The sequence below is a fragment of the Galeopterus variegatus genome, unplaced genomic scaffold (assembly GCF_000696425.1).
Source record: "Galeopterus variegatus unplaced genomic scaffold, G_variegatus-3.0.2 Scaffold2704, whole genome shotgun sequence".
Classification (NCBI taxonomy): Eukaryota; Metazoa; Chordata; class Mammalia; order Dermoptera; family Cynocephalidae; genus Galeopterus; species Galeopterus variegatus.
In genome coordinates, this window is record NW_007728815.1 from 221,222 (window position 1) to 238,533 (window position 17,312).

Sequence of the window (17,312 nt, forward strand, 5' to 3'; positions counted from 1 at the left end):
TGACCCAGCAATTCTACCCCTAATCTGAAATGTCACTTAATTTGCTATTAAGCCAATAGTTTAACATCTCTATGACCCAATATGAGAGGGGAAGTGATTTGAACCACTTCCAGGCCAGCCTCATAAAACCTCCCTGCTTCCGTACCCTGAAGCTCTATACTCAGGCCAGATCTGGAAGCTGTGTGTTAATGGTAGAGCCCCTGTTAGCCTGTGTGGCATAGGATCACGGTAGAGTCTGAAGCCCTCTTGGACTGTTTACATAGGCAAGGAATCTGTTGTTTCTGAACCATTATACATTGTTGGATGTATTTGCTATGTACTAAAGTATTAATATTCATTTTTTTCTGTTAAATTTTAGACAGACCTTTTAGAGCTCAAACATACGTGCTCATATTGTGTGTGTAAACACATGATTTTTTGTTTGTTTTTGTCTCTGTGTGCTAGCCTGTGAGTCTCATGAGAGTAGGAACCTTGCCTCATTCACCAGCATACCCCTAGAACCAATTATAGTGCTATGAGCATCATAGGATCTCTATATTTTGTTAAATGAAAAAAAAAAAAAAAAAAGAAGCCAAGTCTTTAATATATTTAATCAAAATCCAATCTTTCCAAGTCATCTCCCATTTGAAGAGTTAGCCAATCATGCCATGTCATCCCTCCATCTCATAAGTATTTGGGGGCATAATATAGGTCAGGTGTTCAAAACAGAGCAGTTCCAGGTTCTGGGAATACAGAAGTGAAAGAAATAGACCAATACTTCTGCCCTCATGAATTACCAGGAGGAAAACTCATCATACTTCCAGGAAACTGACTGTCACCTCACACCATGTGACTTTGCACTTAATCCTTCCTTAGCCGTGAGAGGGGAAGTGATTTGAACCACTTCCAGGCCAGCCTCATAAAACCTCCCTGCTTCTGTACCCTGAAGCTCTATACTCAGGCCAGATCTGGAAGCTGTGTGTTAATGGCAGAGCCCCTGTTAGCCTGTGTGGCATAGGATCACGGTAGAGTCTGAAGCCCTCTTGGACTGTTTACATAGGCAAGGAATCTGTTGTTTCTGAACTGTTATACATTGTTGGATGTATTTGCTATGTACTAAAGTATTAATATTCATTTTTTTCTGTTAAGTTTTAGACAGACCTTTTAGAGCTCAAACATACGTGCTCATATTGGGTGTGTAAACACATGATTTTTTGTTTGTTTTTGTCTCTGTGTGCTAGCCTGTGAGTCTCATGAGAGTAGGAACCTTGCCTCATTCACCAGCATAGCCCTAGAACCAATTATAGTGCTATGAGCATCATAGGATCTCTATATTTGTTAAATGAAAAAAAAAAAAAAAGAAGAAGCCAAGTCTTTAATATGATATTTAATCAAAATCCAATCTTTCAAAGTCATCTCCCATTTGAAGAGTTAGCCAATCATGCCATGTCATCCCTCCATCTCATAAGTATTTGGGGGCATAATATAGGTCAGGTGTTCAAAACAGAGCAGTTCCAGGTTCTGGGAATACAGAAGTGAAAGAAATAGACCAATACTTCTGCCCTCATGAATTACCAGGAGGTAAACTCATCACACTTCCAGGAAACTGACTGTCACCTCACACCATGTGACTTTGCACTTAATCCTTCCTTAGCCCTGAGTAGTTTCTCTCCCTCTTCTCTGATACATGTATTATTTACTCCTTGAATCCAAGCTGTAGTTAACCTATTTGTGAAGCACTAAAAGCAAGAAAGAGTAAGAGAAGCTGCCTCTTCTTTGTTCCCAGAGAAGTTGTAAAATCCACACGATATTAGGCAAACACATGCGAGGATGTCTATGCTTTGGCTGACTTCCTTAGGTAACATTTTTAAAAGCGCAGTTCCGTAGTTACCAGGTGAAAACACATGCATGATGCCTGCCCCAACAATTTCTTTCAGTAACTGGGTGGGTAAATTATTCTTTCACAGTTATTGTGTATCAATTAACAAAGCTCAAAGCAGAGTTTACGTTTGTCTGTCTCAGAATACCCTAAACAATGAAGACCAACCTAATCTAAATGACAAGACACACACTCAGGATTTACAAACTGTGGTAACAGTCCCAAACTAGAAATAGCCAAAATATCCCTGGATTAGTGAAGGGTTAAGCTAACTGATATGTTCATACCATATATATATATATATATATATATATATATTTATATATAGCACCCAGCAGTAGAAAGGAACAAACTTGATATACACAACAGCTTGGATGAATCTCAAGGCTAACTGAAGAAAGCCAGTGTCAGGCAGTGACATACTGCTGTGTCAATTCCACTTTTACAGAATTGTTAAAATGAAAGAATTATAGAGAAGAAAAACATGCATGGTTTCCAGGGATTAGGAACGGTGGGGATATGTATGACTACCAAGGAAAAGCATGAGAGTAATGGCTCATAGTGTCTTGGTTGCAGTGATGGTTACGTGAATCTACGTGTGATAAAATGACATAGGATGATGTACATACATGGCACCAGTGTTGATTTACTGGTTTTGATATTGTGCTATAGTTACGTAAAATGTAACCACTGAGGGCCGGCCCGGTGGCGCACTGGAGAGTGCGCCGGTTGGGAGCGCGGTGGCACTCCCGCCGAGGGTTCGGATCCCACGTGGAGACTGGTTCCCGCTCACTGGCTGAGCGCGGTGCGGACGCAACACCGAGGGTTGCGATCCCGTTACCGGTCAGTAAAAAAGACAAAAAAAGGAAAAAAAAAAAAAATGTAACCACTGAGGGAAACTACCTGAGGGGTACATGCAACCTCTCTGTAATATTTAAAAAAACCCTTTGTAAACTTTGATTCTTTTATCTTAATATTTATAACATAAAATTTACTATTTAAAATTTAACTATTTTAATTTACTATTTTTAGAGGGGCACTAACCTCATTCATAGTGTTGTGCAACCATCACCACTTTTTTGCAGAACTTTTTCAGCTTCCCAACTCTAATATTTTTGCAACTTTCTGTAATGATTTCAAAATAAAATAGTAAAAACAGAGACAAAATGTAAAAACCACTCCCAAGACTTACCTCAAAGACTCCAGCAAACAATTAGGGTGTTTCAATGCTTCACACGCTGTCTGTACAGCTTCGTCCTTCAGGCGAGTGCTTCCCAAGTTGAGGTATCTTATGTTACGGTTGGTAATAAGAGTCATCCAGAGATGTTGGAGACCAGGAGCAATCTGTGCATTTTTAAACCTTCAGAATATGAATTAAAAAAAAAAAAACCAGGAAAGACGACTTAGGCACTGGTGACATTGAGTTGTATCCTAATTTTTCCTTCTCACCCTTTTCTCATTCTGACTTTCAAATTTCTGATTATTTGCATTTAATTTCAAAGCAAGGAATACTTGAGAACCTATTATGTGTCAGGCACTGGGAACCGAGTATTGAACAATACTAGCAATCTCTGCCCTCGTGAAGCTTCATTTAGCAGGAGAGACATTCAACAAAGAACTGAACAAAGAATTATGCCTAAGCATGAAATACAGTACAGTTCATTGAGAACGGGACAGAACTACAAATAAACATATATATGTATGTATGTATGTATGTATATAGTCAAGTTGAATAAAAAAGTCAAATGTCAGAATATGTATAATGTAATACCATTTGAATTAAAATATATTCATACATCAATATATATATTTAAAATTGCATGGAAAATTACAAGATGTGAAAGTGGTTAATTAGAGAAACAGGAAGTTGGGGGGTAGTCAAAGGATTAACTTAAATCCCGCTGTACTTCCTGAATCTCTTTACCATTATTATGTATTACTGTTGTATTACAAATACAGTGAGCATAGGGACTAAAGCAAATTACAACATAAAATGGGAATTTAAAACAGGACAGCTAGTGGGATGGGGGATGGTTCCAAGGCAATAACACTTAAGATAACAACTGAAACAGAAATTGAGATTGGCTCAACATCACTAATCATCAGGGACATGCAAACCAAAACCACAATGAGATGTCATCTCACTACAGTTAGAATGGCTGTTGTCAAAAAGACAGAAAATAACATATGCTGGTGAGGATGCAGAGAAAGGGGGAACCCTTATATATATATACACTGTTGGTGGGAATGTAAATTAGGACAGCCTTTATGGAAAACAGTATGGAGATTCCTCAAAAAGCTAAAAATAGAACTACTACATGATCCAGCACTCCCACTTCTGGGTATTTATCTAAAGGAAAGGAAATTTGCATACTATAGAGTTTTCTGCATCCCCGTATTAGTTGTAACACTATTTGCAATAGCAAAGATATGGAATCATACTAGGTGTCTGCGGACAGATGAATGGATGAAGAAAAGTTGGTATATACACACGATGGAACACTACATATCCATGAAAAAAAATGAAATCTTGTCATTAGTGGCGACATGAATGAACCTGGAAGACATTATGTTAAGTGAAAGAAGTCAGGCACAGAAAGATAAATACTGCATGTTGTCACTCATATATGAGAGCAAAAAGAAAAAAAAAACAAGTTGAACTTATAGAACTGGTTACTAGAGGCTGGGAAGGGGAGGAGGGATAGTGAGAAGTCGGTTAATGGACCTGAAATTACAGTTAGATAAGAAAAATAAGTTCTAGGGGTATACTGTTGTGCTGCGCATCTATAATTAACAATAACTTATTGTATGTTCTCAAATGGTTAGAAGAGAGGAGCTCAAATATTCTCACCACAGAGAAATGATAAATTTTTATGATGATGAATTTGCTAACTGCCCTGACTTGATCACTACACGTTATATGCATATATTTAAATATAACTCTGGGCCAGCCCCATGGCTCACTCTGGAGAGTGTGGCGCTGGGAGCGCTGAGGCCGTGGGTTCGGATCCTATATAGGGATGGCTGGTGCGCTCGCTGGCTGAGCCTGGTGTGGACAACACCATGCCGAGGGTTGCGATCCCCTTACCAGTCAAAAAAAGAAAAAAAAAAAAAAACTCTGTAGCCCACGAATATGTAAAATCAATACATTTCAATTAAATAATTAAAAATTTAAACACGGGAATTATCATTTGATCATCACATATTGTACACTAGTACTGAGAGTTAACCCCACAAATATGTATTATCAGGTATGTTCCAATTTAAAAAAATAAATTAGGATTGGTGTAGGATTTAAGGTGGGCAGGAATTATTTGTGTTTCTGGGATCACCAATCTCCTCAGCACAGCCCAGTTTAAAGAAACTGCTTAGGAGAGAGAGAGGCAAGGAGGGGAAGATGTTTGTAGCCGAGAGCCTGACTTACTCTAGTCTTCGGTGTCACAAGGTCTTCACTTGGTCTTGGAGGAAAAAGTGAGTAATTTTTTTTATGACGTAGAACTAGCATTTCATTTCTTACTCCAGATGCCTGGTATAGTGCAGTTGAGTCTACAACCGACCCAGGAACTTATTAGTTGTTCACATATTTACCTTATTAATCAGCCTAAAAGCATTAAGGACTGATTTAAAAGGGTCCCCTAAATCAAGAACTTTGATATTGCAGCTATGTCCCATTCTACCATTTGCCTGAAATAAGCTTCCTACCTTCTTCCCTACTAACTCCTACCCATCTGTCAAATTAACCAGAGCAAAACAACCTTCTTTAGCAGTCCCTTCATGAGGTCTTCATTGCACTCACTCTTCACTCTGTGCTTTTGGGAATTGGGTTCCTATATCTTTCATAGCACTTATCCTCCTCAGAATACGTGGGAATAAGTTTGTGGGGTTGTCGATGGGTACTGTGTACTGTGGGGACCAAGAGCTGTGACACAGTCATGAGAAGGGATTCCCTTGTACTACTGGGGCTAGGCAGCCTTACATCAGATTCTGTATTTTACAGGTTGCAAGCCTCAGCTTGATGCAGAGCGTCTTCATAGCCCATTCATTCAGAATGCTGCTACTCAGGTCAAGTTGTCGCAGATTTGGGTGGGTGCCAAGGACAGAGCAGAAGTCTTCCCACCACTCATCAACAAGGGTCTTGCCTTGCATCCTACGTCAGAGAGGGAGAAACAAATATGTGCTTTCGTTACATGGATTTTAACATGAGCAAGTGCCACAACAATGTCAGAGGAGAAAAACCAGCTATTGAGGCAAGATAGAGGTGGCTTTAGAGACCCTGAGATCAATTTAGTGGAAGCCACCTGGTACTTTATGTGACGAGCCTTATATCCACCCTGCCTCCTGAATATTAAGACACCCCAGGGGTATACTAGAATGAGCCACCAGTTCTTGAATCATATTTTTGCTTAAATTCTAGCTACCCCTTGAGTATAAAATGGTGCAACTGCTATGGAAAAACAGTCTGGAGGTTCCTCAAGAAATTAAAAATAGAACTATCATATGACCCAGCAATCCCACTTCTGGGTATTTACCCAAAAGAACTAAAATAAGGATCTTGAAGAGATATTTGCTCTCCCACGTTCATTGCAACATTATTTACAATAGCCCAGATATGGAAACAACCTAAACGTCCAATGGAAATCCTGCCATTCTGGCAATAGGGATAAATCTGGAGGACACTATGCTAAGTGAAATAAACCAGTCATAGAAGGACAAGTACTGCACGATTCTACTTATGAGATATCTAAAATAGTCAAAACTCACAGAAGCAGAAAGCAGAATAGCAGTATCTAGGGCTTGGGCAGGGGGAAAATAAGGAGTTACTGCTCAATAGGTATGAAGTTTCAGTTGTGCAAGATGAGAGTTCTAGAGACCTGCTGTACAACACAGTGCCTGTAGTTAATATTGTATTCTACAGTTAAAAGTTGGAGCAATTGGACTCCTGTTCACTGGCTGTCATTTCACCTTTGAGTTTACACTTCTACATTCATGGAAAGGGAACTGGCTTACCTTACAGGGTTATCTTGAGGACTAAATAAAAAGTGAATGGATGAACCTGGAGGACATTATGTTAAGTGGAGTAAGACAGGTATACAGAAGGACAAGTACTGCATGATCTCACATATATGCAGAATGAAAGAAGTCAATTTCGCAGAAGCAGAGAATAGAATGGTGGTTACCAGCAGGGCTGGGAGGAGAGGAAGGGGTGGAGATGGTGGTCAAAGGGTACAAAGTTTCAGACAGGAGGAACAAGTTTAGTGATCTATTGCATAGGACTTATGTAGTGATCTATTTAACAGGACTTATTAAAGATCACCATGCTCTGCAATAAGAGATCACTAAATAATAATTCATGCTGTGCAATAGAACGCTAATAATAGTTAAATAGTGACCTTTAAAATAGTTAATAAGAGGTTAGCTAGTTAGCTTACTAAGTTAGAACGTGGTGCCAATAACACAAAAGTCAAGGATTCAGATCTCCATACAGGTTAGCTGCCAAAAAAGAAAAACAAGAAAAAAAACAAAAGAAAATCCAAGCCAACAACCACCACAAAATCTAATAAGGAGAGACAATGAGAGGTTGGTCAATGAATATATAAGTACAGCTCAATAGGAGGAATACTACCTAATGTTCTATAGCACCGTAGGGTGACTAATTAACAACTTATTGTATGCTTTGAGATGAGATCAGGAACGTTTAGAGTACATACTCTCGATTAACTAGAAGAGAGGATGTTACTGTACACCTTCAATTTGCTAGAAAAGAGGATGTTGAGTGTTCCCAACTCAAAGAAATGATAAATGCCTGAGGAAATGGGAAAAAAATTCAGTGGTTGCCAGGGTGTCAGGGGAGCAGGGAGGGAGGGAGGAATAGGTGGATCACAGAGGATTTCTAGGGCAGCAAAACTATTCTGTATGCTACTGTACTCGTGAATACATGACTTTACTCCTTTGGCAGAACCCATAGTACAGTACAACACAAAGATGAAACCCTAATGTAAAATCAAGTTATTAATAATATATCAATAATGGTTCCTAAGCATAACAAATGTACCACACTAATGCAACGTGTTAATAGTAGGAGAAATTGTGTGTGTGTGTGTGTGTGTGTGTGTGTGTGTGTGTGGTGGGGGATATGGGGACTATCTGTACTTACTCCTCAATTTCTCTGTAAACCTTAAATTGTTATAAAAATAAGGTTTATTACATAGAAAAATAGTTAATAATAATGTATTATATATCAAAAACTACCCTTTTAGCAATTTTCTAAGTGTTCTTACCATGAAAAAAATTACATGTAGGTAATGCTAATTAACTGGATTTAATAAGTTCACATAAACCAAATTATCACATTGTATTCCATAAATGTATCCAATTATTTGTCAATTAAAAATAGAAAGAGACATACTAAAAGTAAATGGAAAATACCTGGTACAGTTCTCATTAAATTAACCCATGGTAACTATCATTTTCATGACTATGTGCAAACATAGCTCGCTCAGTGCTTAGCTGGTAATGGTACACATTTTCACCCAATCTACAGGAAAGTTGCCCAGGTTATGAACTTCCCTGGTTGTGGGAAGGACAGAACAAGGTAACAAAGTGTTATTTCTTTCTTCACTGACATGAGCTCCTCCTCTAGCAAAGCAAGCTTCAGTACTTAATTTGTTTTCCAACCAAGAGTAGCTACCATTTTACAAAGGCCTTAGCATGTACCAGGCCCTGTGCTGGACTCTTTCCAGAAACTGATGCAGTTTTAAATCTATGAAGTTGGTGCTATTTCCCCCATACTGTAGATGACCACAGAGCTGGTTAGTGGCAGAACTAAAATTCAAAACCAGGTTTGCCCAGTGTTTTTTGTCAGTGTACACCAGTGGTTGATTTAACTCTGATAGTACTATTAGTTAATATCTATGTATTAAGTGCCAGGCACAGTTCCTAAGTGCTATAAACTGTCTCCTAACAATCTGATAGGTAGATGCCATTACCTCTGGTTTATAGTTGAAGAAACAGCACACAGCAATTGAGCAACTAGTCCAACGTCACACTGTTAGGAAGTAGTAGACATGGGATTTAAACACTGCAGATGGGTGGCATTGTCCACATTTTGACTGGTACCCTATTCTGGGTAACGGGAAGATGGGCAGACAGTCCAGCAAAGCATGTTTTCTAGACCTTCACCATTCAGTACAGTAAGAACTAGCCACATGTGGCTAAATATAAAATAGAAGATTCACCTTATTCTCACGTTTGAAGAGCTCAATAGGCATATGTGGCTGGTGGATACCATATTGGACAAGGTGTTATTGAACATTTTCATCATTGCAGAAAATTCTCTTGGACAGCACTGCTCTGCACCCTTCACTAAACAAGCGGTTCATAAACCTGAACGATCATATTGATAGGAGGAGCTTTAAACCTTCCCCCTACCTCCCTGCCACCCCACCACATTTTCCTGGGTTCTAAACCCAGAGCCTTTTCTTAAATAGTCTTGGGTGAGGCCCAGTATTTTGAAAGAGCTTATCCAGCTATTGATTACGATCCAGATTCAGGCCCTGTCAATATTTCTTTGGCAGTTGACCAGTACGACTGTGACCTTGGTGTTATCAACACCACTCCCCCAAGTGAGTTAACCATCCAGGCCCAGATCCTGTCATTTTAGCCAGCAGGACAATACCCGGGTGATACACCCTCAAGGAGTGATCTGGGACCCTGACATTTCTGGAAATCATGCCAAATTCTGGCAATAGGGATATGGAGACTAAGTAGCTGGTTTAGAATAAAATTGCATGTGGCACTCACCATAGGGGAATCATGGGCCATGCCTTAGCAAGCTCATCCCTTGAGAAGATCTCTTTGACATCCACCCGAATTTTCTGCAAATACTGACAGTGCTGGAGACAGAAAGAAGATACTATCAAGTCCATTTTCTGGTTAATAGGAAGCCGCACTTCCTGGAAATCATTCAATGCCAGGCGAACAAACTCTTCATCTTGAGTCTCAAAAAGACAGTGGAAAGAGTCCAGGATGTCTACTGGGGCAGGTGTGTTGGCCCATTGACCTAATAGAGAGACCCACTGCAGAAGTCCCTGCTTTACCACTAGGGGAATAGGACAACCAAGCAGAACCTCCAGTGCCCTAATCACTTCTTTGTTCATGAGGCCAAACAAGAAATGCTTCATCCAAAGCAAGTGGAAGTTGAAGCCTGTTTGTTTAAGCTCCGCCAAACTCTTTACATTCTCAATAAACAGAGGGAAGGGATCCAGCCCTCTTTCCAACCCCTGCAAAACATAGTACAAGGCAGCACAAAATTCCTGGAGGCTGAGGTGGAAGAAAGTATAACACCTCTCACAATGACTGTCTTGGAGAAGGATGTTCATATGGAACAGAGCAGAGAGTTCAGACTCCCTCAGTCCATGGGCCCTCAGGTCATCACTGTAGAACACAGACTTCATACTCCATACTCCCTTCACAGCCATATGGCAGATGCCCTTCAAGACAGCTCTTTCCTCCTGATTGAGACAGCGCTGGAACGCATCTTGTGGAGTGAGCTGGTGGAGCACAAAAGTGGCGTACAAGCCAGTGAGAGTTTGGCAAATGGGGGCAACACCCTCTCCTGCTGCCTCCTGCATCTGCAGAGTCACACAGATCAGTGAGCACACAGCAGAGACTTGGCACTGGTCAAAGACCTGATGATTGTCCATCACTGAATGTAAGACGTGCATCTTCTGCTGCTCATTTATAACCTGCTCAAGGAGCAACTGAATTCTTCTCTCCACTGAGATTCCTCCAACTAACAGGTAACGGGGAGAAACAATCACCGACTTGAGCTTTTCTATGCCCACATCTGTAGCAGTGATTATTAGGGAGGACTCAGGGAGAAGAACTTTCTTCAGCAGACTATGCATCAGGATGGACACGGGGTGTTTCTCAATCCAGTCTCCACAGAGCTTTGTATAACCATCTTGGATGGCAATATCCAGGTCATCAAAACTATCAACTATAAACAAGAGCCTTTCTGGTTGGGACATGATCTCCATCATTGGAGCCTGGGAATCTGGCCACTCTCTGGAAATTAGCTCTGCAAAACTGCTTTTCCCCATCCTTTGTATTTCTCTAATATGGAGAAAGAAGACATAGGAGAACATGCCCTGGTAGAGTTCACCTTGTGTCCAGCACAACATGATCTTTCTGGCCAAAGCTGATTTCCCAATTCCTGGTTTTCCATGCAGAACCACGGTGCGAGGCTGGAAGCCCCTATGGTCTGGATTAAAAGCACCAACCAGTGTTTGCATTCCTGGCCAGTCAGAAGTAATGTTTTCAAAGCCATGGTATACATCCATCTTTGTGGTGTATTTGGTCATCATGTGACTCTTGTAGTCCCATTTGTCACCTCCATGGTTTGAAGCTGGACAAGAAAGCATAGGGAAATAAAATTACAGGAAACAATTTGAAAAAGGTAAAGATTTTAGTAAAAATAAACCATAAGACAAAAACTCTGGATCCAGGATAACTGAATCATGAATGACATAGGTTTTTGCTACTTTCTAGCAACATACTGTTAATATGCTCCATTCCTCATTCCCTTCCTCAAAGATCATTTCCTCAGAGGTTTCTGAGCATTCCACAGAATAGCTCCTACTTGTCCCTTTAACCTGATTTCTCTTTTTAGCACTTAAGACCTGACATGTTACATTTGTCTGTCTCCCCAACAGACTAATCATGGACTATCTTACTTGCTGTTGGATCTTCAGTATTTGTAACAGTGCCTGGCACCATGTGGGTACTAAAGTATTTGGGAAATGAATAATATATGCCAAACACTCATTTATGTAGTCTCTGAGAGACGAAGCAGATTAGGGAGCTGAGAATGTGTGTACCATGGCCCTAAAGTTTCACCTCCATAGGAGAGGCATGCATCTTGTTTCATCCCCAGGCTACTATGGAGAAATACCTCTGTGCAACAAGGGGATCCTGCTGTACATAAAAAAGGGAGCACATCAGATGGACCAAGCTTGGAATCCAAGCTCTACTGGATAGTATCTATGTGATTTGAGATAAGTTGCTTCTCAGTTTCCCCACCTGATAAAGATTTAAGAATATGCACTTAACATGTATTAGCACAGAGCCTGGAAATATAAGTGGTGCCTATTATCATCAAAACCCATCAAAAACCCTGTTCTACGTTCATCCCAATATTTATCATAAGCTAATTCTTTTATGCATTTATTATTGTCTAGCCCCTAGCTTACAACATAAGCTCCCGTGAGAAAAGCACCTTGTCTTTTTACCTCAGTACCTCCAGCCCTTTCAACAGTCTTTTACCAAATAGGCACTTGATGAATATGGAAAAAAAAATCCATATCCTGGGACCTTAAATTTTCTTGTACTACCATTATCTTAAACAAAACAAGACAAAACCAGCAAGATTCTTTTTGCACAAATGTGTAATATGATGACTAACTCTATACAAAATCTATGTTAAAGTTCTGAAACCTATTCTTCATTATCTTATATCAGGAAAAGCCATTAACAGACCTGTATTAAAGCCACAGGAAGCAGACCTTGAGATCTGAACCTGTATTTGCTGAACTCAGATCAATACACTATCTTAAGACAGAAGATTAGCGATACCACTGGACTGTAGGTTTTAATGGAGGGAAACCCCAGAAAGACAGCCTTCAGTTGAACCCAGGTTGCTTCTTCTATAACCATCTCTTTCTCTTCTGTGGATTTAATTATGTCTATGCTTAAGAGTTCCAAATCTTTCCCTAATGATAACTTCTTCCCTAAAAGTGCAGGCTCATGTGTCTAACTCACCACCTTAAGATGTCACAAGAACCTCAAATTAAAAGCATCAAACTCATTTAATCTTTTACTTCCAGTTAAAGCTTATTTTTTTATAATTTTTCTCTAAGTGATAATTAGAAAGAAGCTTATATTTGTAGGCTTACTTTGGAATGGATATTGAGCTCATCTTTTTAAAAAACTAAATCCACATTTAGCCTCATATCAATCCTCCCTGGTAGTTTGTTCATCTATAAGACAGGAATATTTATATTTTCCTTTACAATGCTGGTATAAGGGAGCCATGGTATAATCCTAAAATGTGGAGAACAGTGCTTGGACCTTAGTAAGTACTCTAGAAGTGTCATCAATATTAGTATTTTTTGTTACTCATCCAAATCTAAAGTTGATAATACTGGCAACTATTAGTTTTTCAAATGCTGGTTGAATTAATGATAAAGTAATTCACACAGGGTCAACATATGTTACGTTATACAGGTGGAATAGAAACCCAGCTTGAAGTAATTTCAGAGCTTGAAATTTTAGTCATTGACTGCGAGCATCACTATCCATCAGACTGTCCAAGCAGAAAGGTGGTTGCAGTTCCTGAAGACTTTTTTTTCTAAATTCCACCAAACACCAAGTTTATTAGTTTTATGTTCTGAATATCTTCCTCAAGCCAAATCACTTCTTTCCATCACTACCTCCTTGCACATGAACATTCATAGCAGCACTATTCACAATAGCCAAAATATAGAGAGAACCCAAATTCCCATCGACTGAAGAATGGATAAAGAGAATGTGGTATGTCCATACAATGGGATACTATTCAGCAATAAAATGAATGAAGTGTGTATACACATTACAACATGGATGAATTTTCAAAGAATTCTCGCAAGTGAAAGAAGCCAATCACAAAAGGCTACATATCATATAAACCCTTTATATGAAATGTGCAGAACTGGTAAATTCATAGAAACAAAACAGATAAGTGGTTTTCTAGGATTTGGTGGGAGGGAGGATACTGTGAGGAACTACTAATGGATATGGGGTTTCTTTTTGGGAGAGGGAAATGGTTTAGAATTAGATCGTAGTAACAGTTGAACAACTCAATATGCTAAAAAACACTGAATTGCACACTTTAAAAGGGTGAAATTTATGAAATATGAATTATATCTCAACTAAAAAAAACCCTCATGCAACATTCCTTCATAGAAGCCTGCTCTTCTTTGTTCAACTCTCATTTCATAGTCATAGCCCCTTGGATCTTGTATTTACTTTATATCTTTGGTTTCATTAATGTATAACTCTGGACTATAAACAACACAAAGTCAAGAAATACATATTTTTTACCACTATAATTTCATCACAGTTCTTCAAATGGTAGGTATTCACTAAATATTGGTTTATAGAAGAAATTTTTAAAAATCAATACTACTTAAGTAATTTTGAACAAAGCACTTGAATACTCCTGGCTCTGGACTTAGCATCTGTCAAAGGAACTTGCGTTTGGTGCTTGAGTATACTAGAATTGTGAGTTTTTTGGAATTTATCTTCATAAAATCTGACAGAAGATAATCAGTGGACTCACATGGCTCTATCCATGGTACTGATTTCAAGAGCTGTTACAAAAGGGACTGACACAGAAACAAATGAGAATGAAGGAAAGTTAACTTCCCTGCCATTTAAGCTACACAGACTTCTCTTTCACCCAATTTCCTCCCAGGATAAAAATGAATAAATCTGTTTTTTTCTTCTTCACCTTGTTCTTTTGTCTCTGTGGCTGTGTCACCATCTTGTTCCATAGCTTGTGAAATTTCTGCAAAAAGGGGAGAAGAATAAACTCCAACATACTTATGTTTATTATTCAGATCAGATGTCAGACAAACAAACAAACCCTCAGATAAGCTTTATCATGCCACATTTTATCTCCCGACCACTTTGGAACATGGCAACCTCTCGCTCAGCAAGAAGAGCAGAGCGTACTGGTACCATGAGCACAAATTCAAAACCTGAAGGCATAGACTCTAGTCTCATTTCTCTTCTTTACTCTTTGAAGATCACTGCATAGGTCATTAAAATGTGGGGTAAAACCTACTGTGAAAAATTAAGGATCTTGAGTCAGACAGGACTCAAATGTAAATTTTGCCATATGCTACTCGTAAGATCTTAGTCAAAGTACTGGAGTTACATTTCCGTATGTTCGTCGATAATGCAAAGGTCATAGTTCCTATGTTGTGAAATTCCTGTGAAGATTTAATGAGATGACTTGGTAGAGTATATGCCTCTGGCATGTAATAGCTACCACTTAGTGGGAATAACCACCATGTATACTCATTAGGAAATAGTTTCATAGTGTGGCTAACTATGAATTTGTCTTAGGTAATGTGGAAATAAATTGTCTATATTTAAGGAATAATCATAAGGGTGGTTGAAGTCTTGAAGATTATAGAAAAATCATAGGCTATCATAAATGGAATAGAAAACCATTTGAGGATTTTAAAGTGCAGAGGTAAAGTTATTAGATGTATATCTTTAAAAGATTACCTTGGTTATTGTGTGAAAAATGGATTGCATGTAACTAGAGTAGAAATAGATTAAAGATTAAAATGAAATGCCCTTAATATATAGTAGATGGGAAAAAATGTGTAGAAATGAGTCATGTAAGAGGTAGAGATCATATGATTCTCTCATTCATTAGGTATAGGATGGAGAAAAGAATCAATAAATCTTACTAAAAAATTACTAAGCTTTTGTTGTGAATAACTAGGTATATAGTAGTGCTATTTACTGATACCGAAAAAAGTGGAGGCAGATATTGAGAACACATTCCTAATAGCTGCAGAATACGTGTTCTTTTCAAGTGCACATGGACTGTCCTTCAAGACAGAGCATGTATTTGACAAAAAGTTTCAAATTAATGTAGATTAAAATAACACGAAGTACGTTCTCTTACCACAATGGAATAAAATTAAAATAACAAAAAAGTGGGAAATTTAAAAATCTGTGAAAGTTAAGCAATGAAACCCTGAATAATGGGTCAAATAAGAAATCAAAGGAAATTAGAAAACACTTTGAGATGAGTGGAAACAAAACGCATCATACATATAACATGCAGCTAAAACAGTGCTTATAGAAAAATGTATAACTGCAAATGCCTATATTAAAAACAATACATCTGAATCATAACCTAACCTCTCACATTAAACTGGAAAAGGAATAGCAAACTAACCCCAAGCAGGCAGAAGAAAGGAAATAAATAGAAATAGAAGAGAGTAGTAATACAGTGGAGGGGAAAATGTCAACAAATCCAGCATCTGATTCTTTAAGAAGAAAATTGAGAAGCCTTTAGTTAGATTGGCCAAGGAAAAAAAAGAAGGCTAGAATTACCAAAATCAGGAATAAAAGAGAGGACTAACAACCTTAAGAAATAAAAAGGACTTTAAGGGAGTACTATGAACAATTGTATGCCAACAAGTTAGATAACCTAAATAAAATGAACAAAGTCCCAGAAACATTCAAACTACTAAAAATGATTTCTGGATTAATAGAAAATCTGAATATACCTTTAACATGTAAAGAGAATGAGTTAGTAATCAAAAAACTTCCCACAAGAAAGTCAGAGGTCCAGATGGCTTGACTAGTGAATTTAACCAAATGCTTAAAAAAAGAGTTGACACCAAACCTTCACAAACTCTTCCAAAATATGGAAGAAGTGAAAACACTTATCAACTCATGTGAGGCCACTATTACCCTGATTTCAAAGCCAGAGAAAGACATCAGAGAAGATCATATCTTTTACAGATATGGATGTTAAATATCTCTTCTAAACATGAATGTAAAAATCTTCAGCAAAATATTTTCAAACTGAATATAGACCATGGACCTGCTGAACCCACAGGTGCACTTAGCAGCCTGCAGCCAGCATGGAGACAGCCCCTCCTCTCCCTGTGACCCTCCACACATTTGCACAGGCACTGGCAGACCTACAACCTCTGGTACCTGGAATCTAGGTCAGACAGAGGGACTGAGACCCTAGCATCTGAGCCCATGCCACACCCCCTCCCCTCTCCACCAGGAGGGTAGGCAGACCAGCTAGGCAGGGAAGCCATGTGTAAGTGGCTATTCTTCACATCCACATGCACCTGCCCTGTACAACCTGTGGACTAACTGAGCCCACGGCTGCCCACACTGGTCAACAACTAGCCTAGTGGTAGCCCATCCTCCCCCTGCAGCCCTTCACAGAGCCATTGGGGCCTGCTGCTTCCTTGCAGGTTTGCTAAAGGCTCAACAGCTGATCTGATGGCCCTCTACAGAGCTGCCAGGACCTGTTGTGCTGATGTATACCTGCTCCAAGACTGACAGCAGACAGGGCAGGGACTTTGATTCTCCTAGGCAGACTTCTACAGAGCTGCTGGGCTCAGCTGCACCCTTGCAGGCTTGCACCAGGCTCAACAGCTGACTGGGCAGCCACCTGAGAGCTGCCAGGCTCTGTGGCACCTGTGTACACCTACTCCCTGACCAACGGCAGATTGTGTAGCAGCTTTTTTTTTTCACAGCATGCCTCTATAGAGCTGCTGGGTCCTGTGGCATCTGTGCAGGCTTGCTACAGGCTCAACAGCTAATGTAGCAGCCCTCTACAGAGTGGCCAAGACCTGCTGCACCAGTG

The 17,312-nt window shown here is 39.3% G+C and overlaps 1 protein-coding gene across 1 annotated transcript in view; it reads right to left on the reverse strand.

The window, feature by feature from the left end:
- The window catches only part of NLRP5 (NLR family, pyrin domain containing 5), a gene marked incomplete at its 5' end in the record, with an annotated part of 48,237 nt that overhangs the window by 17,455 nt on the left and 13,470 nt on the right, over window positions 1-17,312 (reverse strand). The window contains 4 exon segments of the mRNA XM_008582704.1: window positions 3,051-3,218; window positions 5,835-6,005; window positions 9,659-11,264; window positions 14,406-14,462. Of these exon segments, the coding sequence (XP_008580926.1) occupies window positions 3,051-3,218; window positions 5,835-6,005; window positions 9,659-11,264; window positions 14,406-14,462 (2,002 nt within the window).